Source organism: Plecotus auritus (assembly GCF_963455305.1).
Source record: "Plecotus auritus genome assembly, chromosome: 9".
In the NCBI taxonomy this organism is placed as follows: domain Eukaryota; kingdom Metazoa; phylum Chordata; class Mammalia; order Chiroptera; family Vespertilionidae; genus Plecotus; species Plecotus auritus.
In genome coordinates this window covers 138,406,011-138,418,350 of record NC_137783.1, presented here as the reverse complement: position 1 = coordinate 138,418,350, position 12,340 = coordinate 138,406,011, and the positions used below count along the sequence as shown (strand labels likewise).

Here is a 12,340-nt window from a genome sequence, read left to right as displayed (position 1 = left end):
GAATATAGTCAGCTCCATGAGGGCTGGGACCTGCCTTGACTAGGACTGACTTATTCATCACCGTGTCCTTGATACCTGGCACAGTGCCTGTCAGAGGGTTGCCTCACGGTGGGCACTAGTAAATATTTGGTGACTACTGTTAAATGGATTGGACAACTGCTGAGTGCAGAGGAGGTGCTGAGTAAATTCAGGTCAAGGGTTGTGAGCCAGAAGGAGCTTGGAGGGGGTGGATAGCCAAGCTTTGCTAAGTGAGGGGGGCGCAAATCCTGCAGGTAACTGTGCCGAAGGTCTGGGTATGAACTACCGAGGGAACGTGAGCTTCACCCGGTCCGGCATCGAGTGCCAGCTATGGCGGAGTCGCTACCCACATAAGCCTGAGTGAGTGATGGGCAGGCCTATCTGCCAGTGGGCTGAGAATGGGGAGCAAGGAGACGGGGGTGGGGGTGGGGGGACACACGGCCTCTAACTGAGCAATTTCCTTTTCCAGAATCAACTCCACCACCCACCCTGAAGCAGACCTGCAGGAGAATTTCTGCCGCAACCCGGATGGCAGCACCACCGGGCCTTGGTGCTACACTTCAGACCCCACTGTGCGGAGGGAGGAGTGCAGCATCCCTGTCTGTGGTGAGCTGGGGCCATTGGGTGGTCCATGGCCAGGCACGGGGTCTCCATGGGGCCAGGGCCTGTTGGTCAGGGAAGTCAGGAGACCAGAGAAAGTGGGCTTCCAGCCTCCTTCCTCCCTCCCATCTTCAATTCCTTATGACCCAGGCTTCAGCTCATTCCAGATACGCCTTCCTTCCTGCCCGGGGCACTGTTCCCTTCAGGAAGGCCTCCCCAGCCATTTCAGTCCACGTGCCCTTTTCTGAGCACCTCAGAGCATTATTATTTCCTGCCAGGCAGCAGTTCGCGACAGTCACAGTAATGCTGCAGAACCCACAAAACCGCAACCACCACAAAAGCTCAGGGGCATACACCAATAAGCATTTGTTTCTTATGTGACTCGGTGAAGAGGGTGGGCTGGGGTGGCACTGCTCATGTGCCTGTGGGTCCATGATGTAGCCTGGGCTCGGCTGCTGGCTTTGCTTCAGAGCTTGGCTTCTGTGTGGGTTAGGTGCAGGTCTGCTCCACACATACTCATTCTGGGGCAGGAGCTAAAAGGCATCATCTTCCTTTGGTGATGGCAGAGTATAAAACTGAATACACAATGTGTCTTCAGGCGTAGGCTTAGAACTGGCACAGTCAGTTCTGCCCACGTGCCATTGGCCAGAGCAACCACAAGGTCAAGGTCAAGAGGTGGAGAAAGCATGCTGAACCTGACCCATTGCCTTGTGTAGACATCTGTAGTCCTCCCAGCTATATTTCCTGTGTGCCCCTAAGAGAACACAGAATCCTTTAAAAACTCCAGGCAGTCACTGCCAATAGATTACAGGTAGCCCTGTGATAGTTACAGGAGGCGAAACCTAGTTACTGTCTCGGGCTTGTGATGCATCAGACACTTCTGCACTTATTTTGCTTAAATCTCTCAACAACCCTGCGAGAACAGCATTAGTACCCCTTTCATAGGCAAGCACACTGTAGCTCAGAGAGGCATTACCGGAGGTCTTGCAGGAAGAAGGCTCAAGGCAGGGATTCAGCTCCGGGCTGTCTGGCTCCACCTGTGGTCCCACCCTCTCTGCTCCCTTCCTCCTCACCCACCAGGCCAAGAGCGCGTCACTGTGGAGGTGACCCCACGATCCAGAGCCTCCACAGGGAATCTGTCACCTCCATCTGACCTGTGTGTCCCTGAGCGTGGCCAGCATTACCAGGGTCGCCTGGCGGTGACCCAACATGGGTCCCCCTGCCTGCCCTGGGCCAGTGAGCAGGCCAAGGACCAGAGAAAGGATCAGGACTTCAGCCCGGCTGTGCCGCTGGTGGAGAACTTCTGTCGCAACCCAGATGGGGACCAGGAGGGCGCGTGGTGCTATGTGGATGGTGGTTATGAGTACTGCGACCTGGACTATTGTGGTGAGAGGGCAGGGCTGGGGGCCTGAGACAGGCCACAAAGCCTGGAGGGAATAACAAGAACAGCCTTCCCTAATTTATGGGTTACCACGTGCGCACGTGAGTACGCTCATTACAGCCTTCCACTGCCCAGGTGGGAATAGGTTTTATGCCCATTTCACAGCTGAGTATAATGAGGCCCCGGAGGTTCAGGGATGGGTGAGGAGTGGCTGGGTCCTGTCCCAGCCAGTGCCTGGATCTCTGCAGAGGAGCCGGTGGATGAGGTCACGGACGATGGGCAGAGCCAGGACCCGGACGTGGCCATCGAGGGGCGCACCACAATGGAGGAGTTCCAGCCCTTCTTCAATGAGAAGACCTTCGGGGCTGGGGAGGCAGGTGAGGCTGCCAGAAGTGGGGGCAGGTGGGTGTGTGGCCGTGGGGCAGGGTCTGCGCTCGGCCCCTCACCACCTGGCTTGCTCCCAGACTGTGGGCTGCGGCCTCTGTTTGAGAAGAAGTCGCTGGAGGACAAGACGGAGCAGGAGCTTCTGGAGTCCTACATCGACGGGCGCATCGTGGAGGGTTGGGACGCGGAGATAGGCCTGGCGCCCTGGTGGGTCCCTAAGCCCAGCTGCCTTCACAGGGCTGCAGCCCCCACCTCTGCCCCCAGCCCTGGGGGACTTCTCTCCCCTCACAGGCTTCATGGGTAATGAGCGCTGAGCACCAGCACCTGACTGAGTCTCAGCAATCTTTTGAGATTGGCTTTATTAGTTCTCATACGCAGGAGGCATGGCTGAGGCCCAGGGAGTTTAAGTGATGCTGCTGATGGACAGTCTGGGGCCAGGAGAACTGGGGTCAAGTCCAGAGCAGGACCTGACCCCAGAGCTGGGCTAAGCTGCACAACGCTGGCCTGGAGGGAGCTGGAGAGGGGTGCTCAAGGCAGGATACAGCCCCTCACTGTCGCATGGATGTCCCCTTCCCCAAAGGTGACCAGGTCAAGCTGGGGCCTGGGCCCAGCAGGCAGTTCTGTGCAGTTCTTAAAAATGGGACTTTGTACTTTTGGGGCCAGCGGAGGGGCAGCTCCCTGGCTCTCATGCTCCCCGTTCTCCCTCACAGGCAGGTGATGCTTTTCCGTAAGAGTCCCCAGGAGCTGCTGTGCGGAGCCAGCCTCATCAGTGACCGCTGGGTCCTCACTGCCGCCCACTGTCTCCTGTACCCACCTTGGGACAAGAACTTCACTGAGAATGACCTTCTGGTGCGCATTGGCAAGCATTCCCGCACCAGGTACAGAACTGGGGGCCCAGGGGTGTCTGGCAGGGGTCTCAGCCCTCCAGCGTGATGGTGGGGGGCTCCGGCTCCCACTGTGGAAAACAGTCTGTGCTGCAGAGTCCGTCCTGCCACATCCTGGCCTAGGCTTGGAGCTGGGGTCAGAGGAACTAAGACTTTGCAAAGAGCAAAATCCTGGCCTGTCTCCAGACACCAGGACGTGGCCCGGTGTGACTTTGAAGAGAGGCTCTCTGGACCAGAGCCTGCAGCCTGCATCCCTCCCCATCTGCCTGGCCGTTTGACAACGAAGCCCTGTGCAGCTCAGCCCGCTGGTCCCCCGGACTCTCAGACCTTGAGGGCAGGCAGTTTCCTCCCTCAGGGAACCGCTGCCTCTGAGTGGCTTATGGCTCCTCCGTTTCTCTGTTGGGGTCTGCGCAGGTATGAGCGAGGCATGGAAAAGATCTCCATGCTGGAGAAGATCTACATCCACCCCAGGTACAACTGGAGGGACATCCTGGACCGCGACATCGCCCTGCTGAAGCTGAAGAGGCCCATCACCTTCAGCAACTACATCCACCCCGTGTGCCTGCCTGACAAGCAGACAGCAGCCAGGTGGGGCAGCCAGGGGGCCGTCAGCTGAGAAGTCCGGGCTGGGCTCTGGGCCTGACTGACCCTGGTAGGCCTTGCAGAAGGGCCTTCCCTTTTCCAGGCCTCAGTTCTTCGAACAAACCTGAAGGTTCTTTGTGGACTGGAGTTTGAGATTCAGGTCTTTAAGGGATGGTGTTGGGGCCAGAGGCTACTGGAAGGTCAGTTCTCACCAGGTCCATCTGCCTTCCCCAAAGGTTGCTCCAGGCTGGATACAAAGGGCGAGTGACAGGCTGGGGCAACCTGAAGGAGACGTGGACAACCAGCCATGCCGAGGTGCAGCCCAGCGTCCTGCAGGTGGTGAACCTGCCCATCGTGGAGCGGCCCGTCTGCAAGGCCTCCACCCGCATCCGCATCACCGACAACATGTTCTGTGCTGGCAAGTCCCCCGGGGGGTGGCTCGGCAGGAGGGAACAGCGGGGCCTCAGGTTGGGGGACTGGAGACATGTTAGGAGCACAGACCTGTTCAAGCCCTGGCGCCAGTCACAAGCCGTATGACTGGGCAAAGTCGCTTAACCTCCTGCAGATTCAGGTTCTTCCTCTATAAATGGAGATAAAAGCCTCTATTCCAGAAGGCTGTGTGAGGGCTCAATGAGGCCTAGTGCTGGTCACTGGTTAAGTTGTCAGTATGTGTTAGCCCAGATAGCAGCAGAAATCTTGGGGGTGGGGGGAAGCCATTGATTTGTTCAGACATTAAACAGATATTTATTGAGTGCCTACTATGAGCCACGAAGTATTCCAGGGTATACAACAAGGACTCAAACAAACAGTGCACGTGTCTTCAGAGAGCTTTCCTAGAAGGAGGGAGTGTCAGTGAAAAGATCTAGAATAGCAATCCCTGCTAGAAAGAAACATGAAGCAGAGTAAAGTAGGGGAGAGAGAGATGGGGACAGGAGTGCTTTTCTAAATAGAGTGGCTGGAGAAGGTCTCTCTGAAGTGACATTTGGGCAGAGACCAGAAGTGAAGGAGTGAGTCAGTCTAGACCAGTGGTCGGCAAACTCATTAGTCAACAGAGCCAAATATCAACAGTACAACGATTGAAATTTCTTTTGAGAGCCAAATTTTTTTAAAAATATATATTTTATTGATTTTTTTACAGAGAGGAAGAGAGAGGGATAGAGAGTTAGAAACATCAATGAGAGAGAGACATCGATCAGCTGCCTCCTGCACGCCCCCTACTGGGGATGTGCTCGCAACCCAGGTACATGCCCTTGACCGGAATCGAACCTGGGACCCTTCAGTCCGCAGGCCGACGCTCTATCCACTGAGCCAAACCGGTTATGGTGAGAGCCAAATTTTTTAAACTTAAACTTCTTCTAACGCCACTTCTTCAAAATAGACTCGCCCAGGCCATGGTATTTTGTGGAAGAGCCACACTCAAGGGGCCAAAGAGCCGCATGTGGCTCGCGAGCCGCAGTTTGCCGACCACGGATCTAGACTCTAGGGGAAGTGTACTGCAGGCTGAGGGGACAGTAGGTGCAAAGGCCCTGAGGTGGAAACAGGCTTGGTGTGTCTGAAGAAGAGCAGGGAGGCCTGAGTGGCTGGAGTTCAGTAAACACAGGAAGGACAGCAGGAGATGAGGGAAGATTGGTGAGCAGGCAGAGATGGGCACTTCCATTAGGGCCTGGAAGGACTTTGGCTTTTATTGAGATAAGAAGTGATTGGAGGGTTTGGGGCAGGTGAATAAATGATCGAACTTAATTTAAAATTTTTAAAAATGTTAGTGTAATTTCTTTCAGACTCACAGAAAAGTTTGCAAAAATAATACAAAGAATTTCTATATCTCATCATTGAGATTCTGCCACCCCCACTTTGCACAACACACATACACACACTGTTTGAGAGGAAATTGTACATATGGTGATTTTTTTACGCATCTAATTGAGTATTTCCAAAAAAAGGGTGTTCTTTTACATAACCACAGTATAATTACTAAATCAGAAAATTATAATGATAAAGTACCATTATCTAATCTGTAGACATTATTCAAATGTTTTCTAGTGTCCTACTTGCTAATGAGACAAAAAATGTTTCTCTCATCTGGGATCCAATCCAGTGTTACTCACTGTATTTAGTTGTCAGTTTTTCTTTGTCTTCCATGATCTTGACATATCTGGTGAGGACAGGCCAGTGACTGTAGATTGGCCCTCCACTGTGTTTGTCTCAGGTTTCTTCGTGATCTGATTCAGGCTAAGTGATGTTGAATCCTCAGTGCATCCCGGTAGCAGGCGTGTAATGTCTGTATGTCTCATAACTGGTGAGATTAACTCTGACCTCTTGGTTGAGGTGGTGTCTGCCTCAACCAGGTTTCTCACTGTGAAGTTCTGTTGTTTTTCTCTTTGTAATTAATAAATATGTTGTGGGGAGAAGCTTTGATACTGTCTATCCTGTTTCTCATCAAATTATTCTCCCAAACTATGGTGGCTGCCAAATGGTGATTTTTCTAATTCTGTCATTTCTGCAATTACTATTTTGTGGTAGAGATGACCTTTCTTTTCTTTCATTCTATTAGTATAGAATCATGGGCCTTACTTACAAATTTTAAAGGAGAGAGAGAGAGAGGTGGGGGCAGGCAAGAAACATTGATGTGAGAGAGAAACATTGTCAGTTGCCTCCTGGGGATTGAATCTGTAGGGGACGATCCTCCAACCAACTGAACCATCCAGCCAGGGCCCACTTTGTTAGTTTTTTTAACCTTTTTAACTTTTTGCCATTCAATTAAAATTTTTATGTAGTCAAATTTCTTAACAATGTTAGGAAAAAACCTTCCTTATGCTCAGGTTGTAGAGAAATTCCCATGTTTTCTTGTAGTGCTTGGTTTCATTTTTCTACACTTAGATCTGAGTCATTTGGACTTTATGCTTGTGTATGATGCAAGCTATGGGTCGAATTCATCCTTTTCCAAATGCTTCCCCAGCTGTCCACACCATTTATTAAAAATTGTATCTTTGAAATAACCTTTGTCACATACTAGATTTCTATGTGCTTAAGTCTGTTTCTATTTGAAGACATTCAGTTTGGATCTCCTGATCTTTGTTCATTATATTAAACACCGTCTTGTTTTATAGAGGCTTTAGAGTATGTTTTAACACAGTGGTCCTCAACCTTTTTAATGCCGCGACCCTTTAATACAGGTTCCTCATGTTGTGATGACTCCCAACCATGAAATTATTTTCATTGCTACTTCATAACTGTAATTTTGCTACTGTTAATGAATCGTAATGTAAATATCTGTGTTTTCCGATGGTCTTAGGCGACCCACAGGTTGAGAACCGCTGCTGTAGAGCCTAAGACCATCGGAAAACACAGATATTTACATTATGATTCATTAACAGTAGCAAAATTACAGTTATGAAGTAGCAACGAAAATAATTTTATGTTTGGGGGTCACCACAACATGAGGAACTGTATTAAAGGGTCGCGGCATTAAAAAGGTTGTTGTCTGTTAAAGTTTATCTTTTCCAGAGTTTTCCTGGAAATTCTTACGTATTTGTTTTTCCTTCTGAACTTTGGTATCAACCTGTCAAGCTCCATAAAAAGGTTTGTCTGTGTTTTTATTGGGATTATGTTAAATTTATAAATGAAGTTAGGGAGAACTGACATCTTTTTGTTGTTGAGTCATTTTATCCAAGGACAAGAAATGTTCCCCCATTTGTCCAGGTCTATACTGTGCCTTTTTATAGTGATGCAGTGTATTATGACTTTTTCTCTTTGACACCTTGTTTTATATATTTGTGGTTTTTCCCCCCTCTTAATTTTGTTGAGTAAATTAGCTGGTGGTTGCAGAAAAAAACAAAAGATACCTAGGAATTTGACTTATCAGGCTTATTGTTTTTCAATTATGTCCCTCAGTTTTTGTTTTTACCTTTTCAAAAAATTTCTTATGCTTTTTTTTGGTTTATTTTTTCTCTTTTGAGCTTTTTGAGTTGACATTTGGTTAATTTACTTAAAAAAATCTTTATTGGTTTGAGAGAGGAAGGGAGAGGAAGAGATATAGAAACATCAATGCAATGATGAGAGAGACTAATTGGCTGGCTGCCTCCTGCATGCCCCCCACTGGGGATTGAGCCTGAAACCCAGGCATATGCCCTGACCAGGAATCGAAGCATTGCCTCCTGGTTCATAGTTTGATGCTCAACCACTGAACCACACTGGCCAGGCTGGTTAATTTACTTTTGATCTTTAATTTTCATTGAGTAGGACTGTGCATTTTTCCTTTTTATAGAAAACACTAGTGTTGTTATTTTTTAGAATAATATATTATCTCTAATTTCAGTGTGTATTTTTCTTTCACCCAAGAGGTTTCTAATAGGTGTTTTTAAAAATTCCAGATGGGAGGGGCCATTTGTATTTTCACTTTGTTAATAATTTGGAGTTTTGCTACATTATGAGAATATTGTTTGTAATATTTCTTCTATCTTGTGGAACTGATATTTTTTTTTTTTGAGACAGAGCTGTTGGATTAATTTCTGTGAATGTTTCATGTGTGATTGAGGTGTGTAGGTGTGTTTTTTACTCAGATGTTTGATACATATTCATAAATGTACCTTATTACTTGTTAGATCATTTAAATCCTTATTTTCAGTTCATTTGATCTGTCTTGTACTGACTTTGGTGTGTTAAATTCTATTATAGATGTATTTGTCTCCTTGCATTGCTTATAGTTTTTTTTAACTTTATAAATGTGGTTCCTGTATTTTGTGCAGATATTCATAATTGTGATTTATTCATTGTAAATTATGGCTTTTAGCTTTAAATGTGTCCTTTTTTATTTTCAATATTAGGATTACTATCCCTGCTCTTTTTGTTTCCATTGGCCTGATATACCTTTGTCCATCTCTTTAATTTTAGCCTTTATGAATCACTTTGTTATATATAGCATAGTTGAGTCTTGCTTTGTGAGTCAAATTAAAACCTTTTTGTTTTGTAATAACTGAGTTAAGCACATTCATATATATATATTGATATGATTGAATTAGCATTAGTTCATTATTTTATAATAGTTACATGTATTATGCTTCATTTGCTGTGTTTTTCCCTATGTGATCTTTTAAAAAAATGTATGCTTAGGAAGGTTTACATTTTTGTTCTACTGATCATCTTTGGACTTACACCTTTTTGAAATGCCCTTAGTTCCTTTTCTTTTTTTTAAGAATGCCATTTATTTTATTTTTTAATATGTTTTTATTGATTTCAGAGAGAAAGGGAGAGAAACATCAATGAGAGAGAATCATTGATCGGTTGCCTCCTGCATGCCCCCCATGTCACCTACTGGGGATTGAGCCCACAACCTGGGCATCAAGCCTGCAACCTGGGCATGTGCCCTTGACCGGAATCAAGCCTGGAACCCCAGTCCACAGGCCGACGCTCTACCCACTGAGCCAAACCGGCTGGGCTCCTTTTCTTATATAACCTTTTAATAGTAACTCCCACCCACTGGCTATCTAACAGTGAGTTTCCTTTCCTTTCTCTTCTCTCATTTTGAGCTGCATTTTTTTCTATTTGTCAGAACATTGTTCCTTTTGCTGAAGCATTAATCTCTTGGTTGGATGAAGCTCATCTGCTAGTAGATTCTTCAAGAAGGGTTTTGAGCATAGAACTTCCTGAGCTCTTATATAATTGTTTTTCTGTAGCCTTGACACCTGACAATCAGTGTGGCGGCATATAAAATCTGTGGTTCACATTTTCCTTCCTTGAATTTTTTGAAAGTAATGGCTTTATTGTTTGCTTTGTATGTCGTTTTTGAAAAGACTAATGTCAGTATGATTCTTTGGACCTGGTAAGGTATCTGGTCGTTTTGCTTGGAGGCCTTGAAGGTTTTCTTCAGAGTTGAGTGTTTCAAGCCAGTGTTGCCCGGTGCTCAGTGGACCTTTCAATATGTACATTCAATCTTCTCTTATTTTTGTGCAGTTTTGTTTTGATATTGTAAATATTAGTTATTTTTTATTACTTAGTTCTTGAGGTACTCAAATTTCTTCTTTGGTCTGAGTTCCATTTCAACTACTTTTTTTGCTTTGCATTTTTCTTAATGATTTGTCCATTTTTGCTAATCCTCATCTGCGGATATTTTTCCATTGATTTTTAGAGAGTGGAAGGGAGGGGGAGAGAAAGAGAAACACTGATGTGAGAGAGACACATCGATTGGTTGCCTCCCACATGCACCCAGACCAGGGCTGATCAAGCCTGCAACCAAGGTCTGTGCCCTTGACCAGAATCGAACCCGAGACCCTTCATCCCGCAGTTGACCCTCTTATCCACTGAGCCAAACCAGCCAGGGCTGTCCACTTATTTTTAATTTTTGAATTTGAGTCAAGGTGTTTTGTCACATTCCAAAAATTTGCTTGAGGAAATTTAATTCAGTTGGTTTTGTTTCATGGGGGAGGGTTTTTATTAGCTGAGGTGTTTTAATCCTTATTGTTTCCCTATATAGTATCTTTGAATAGATCTATTTAGTTTTCTTTTAATTCATTGTGTAGATTTGGGGTTTACAAGGGTTTACATTTCAATTGAGTTTATATGTCAATCGCACTCATTTTTGTATCCCATCCTCATCTCCACATAAATTTAGTATTAGGTGCACAATTAGATATATAGGGTTGATTTGAAGTTTGGGTGTTCTCTGTATTGTAGTTATGCTGGAGGTGTGGTGTTTCTGTTTGTTTTGTTTTATATATTTTTTATTGATTTCAGAGAGGAAGGAAGGAAAGATAGAAACATCGATGAGAGGGAATCATTGATTGGCTGCCTCTTGCACACCCCCTTTTGGGGATCGAGCCCGAAACCCGGGCATGTGTCCTTGACGGGAATCAAACCTGGGACCCTTCAGTCTGCAGGCCAATGCTCTATCCCCGTGGTCGGCAAACTGTGGCTCGCAAGCCACATGCGGCTCTTTGGCCCCTTGAGTGTGGCTCTTCCACAAAATACCACGGCCTGGGCGAGTCTATTTTGAAGAAGTGGCATTAGAAGAAGTTTAAGTTAAAAAAAATTTGGCTCTCAAAAGAAATTTCAATCATTGTACTGTTGATATTTGGCTCTGTTGACTAATGAGTTTGCTGACCACGCTCTATCCACTGAGCCAAACCAGCCAGGGCTCTAACGCATTTTTTAAGTCCTACCTACTGAATGGAAAATTGATTGTACGTGGGAAAAAGCAGAATTAGTTCTGGGGTAGAGGTGCATGTGATGTGACCAATGTAGAAGTGGTGAGAAGTGGTTGGATTTGGGATATAGTGGATATATTGAGGAAATCGCTGACAAGATTTGTACAAGAACTGGTGTGGGGTGAGGAAATGACAAGAGACAAGGATGATGAGGACAAGTGGAGACTCATCTGGTATGTCTCTAGAAGGGGCTGGAGTATGAGCTATGCTCCTGAGTACTGCTGTTCTCTCTCAAGGTTACAAGCCCGATGAAGGGAAACGAGGGGATTCTTGTGAAGGTGACAGTGGGGGACCCTTTGTCATGAAGGTAAGCTAGCTTCTCTAAAGGCCTGGTGGGTAGATCTCCTGGTGAGGTGGGTAAGGAGGGACCCCAGAGTTCAGAAATAGTTACCTGATAGGGTAATGCTGACACTACCTTGGACTTGACAATTGAAAACCTCATGTTTCTTCCTTAGAGCCCCTTTAACAACCGCTGGTATCAAATGGGCATCGTCTCGTGGGGTGAAGGCTGTGACAGGAATGGAAAATATGGCTTCTACACACATGTGTTCCGCCTGAAGAAGTGGATACAGAAGGTCATTGATCGGTCTGGAAGTTAGGGGACCATCCACATTCTAGGCTCCTCACTGATCACAGAAACCAGTCCAGGGAAAGAATTATTTTTGTGGTTTGTTCCTAAAACTTTAGTTCTCAATAAAAGTGACTCTATGAGCCTCAAGGCTCCCAGTGCTGTTCATGGGCAGCTCAGGCAGAGCCGGTACCATTACCAGATAAGGTGACAGGGGAGATATATTCATAAATGTACCTTTTTACTTGTCATTTAAGTCATCTATACCCTTACTTATTTTCAGTTCATTTGATCTGTTGTACATATTGCTGTTCCTGTTGGGTGCATGTATTACTGAGGGGGAACTAGGCACTATAGCCTAGACAGGTATGGCAGTGAGTTTCACCTGGTGTGAAATGCTAATCAGTTGGTAACTATCTGGAGGACTGTGTTGAGAAGGGCCATCCCTGAGCAGGATCTTCCCAGCCCAGAGCTGTAACCAGAGCAGGAAGAAGGGATTAAGAATTACAATTTTCCAGCCCTAGCCAGTTTGGCTCAATGGATAGACCGTCAGCCTGCAGACTGAACGGTCCCAGGTTAGGTTCCGGTCAAGGGCACATGCCCGGGATGCAGGCTCAATCCCCAGTAGGGGGCATGCAGGAGGCAGCCAATCAATGATTCTCTCTCATCATTGATGTTTCTATCTCCCTATCCCTTCCTCTCTGAAATCAATAAAAATATATTT

At 46.4% G+C, this 12,340-nt stretch overlaps 1 protein-coding gene across 1 annotated transcript in view; it reads left to right on the top strand.

The window, feature by feature from the left end:
• The window catches only part of F2 (coagulation factor II, thrombin), a 21,077-nt gene extending 8,737 nt beyond the window's left edge, over positions 1 to 12,340 (top strand). Inside the window, exons 6-15 of the mRNA XM_080642839.1 lie at positions 273 to 378; positions 488 to 624; positions 1,699 to 2,004; positions 2,248 to 2,376; positions 2,464 to 2,590; positions 3,094 to 3,261; positions 3,682 to 3,855; positions 4,086 to 4,267; positions 11,285 to 11,355; positions 11,504 to 12,340. Coding sequence (XP_080498965.1) covers positions 273 to 378; positions 488 to 624; positions 1,699 to 2,004; positions 2,248 to 2,376; positions 2,464 to 2,590; positions 3,094 to 3,261; positions 3,682 to 3,855; positions 4,086 to 4,267; positions 11,285 to 11,355; positions 11,504 to 11,647 — 1,544 coding nt within the window. The 3' untranslated portion in view covers positions 11,648 to 12,340. The remainder of the gene's footprint in view (positions 1 to 272; positions 379 to 487; positions 625 to 1,698; positions 2,005 to 2,247; positions 2,377 to 2,463; positions 2,591 to 3,093; positions 3,262 to 3,681; positions 3,856 to 4,085; positions 4,268 to 11,284; positions 11,356 to 11,503) is intronic.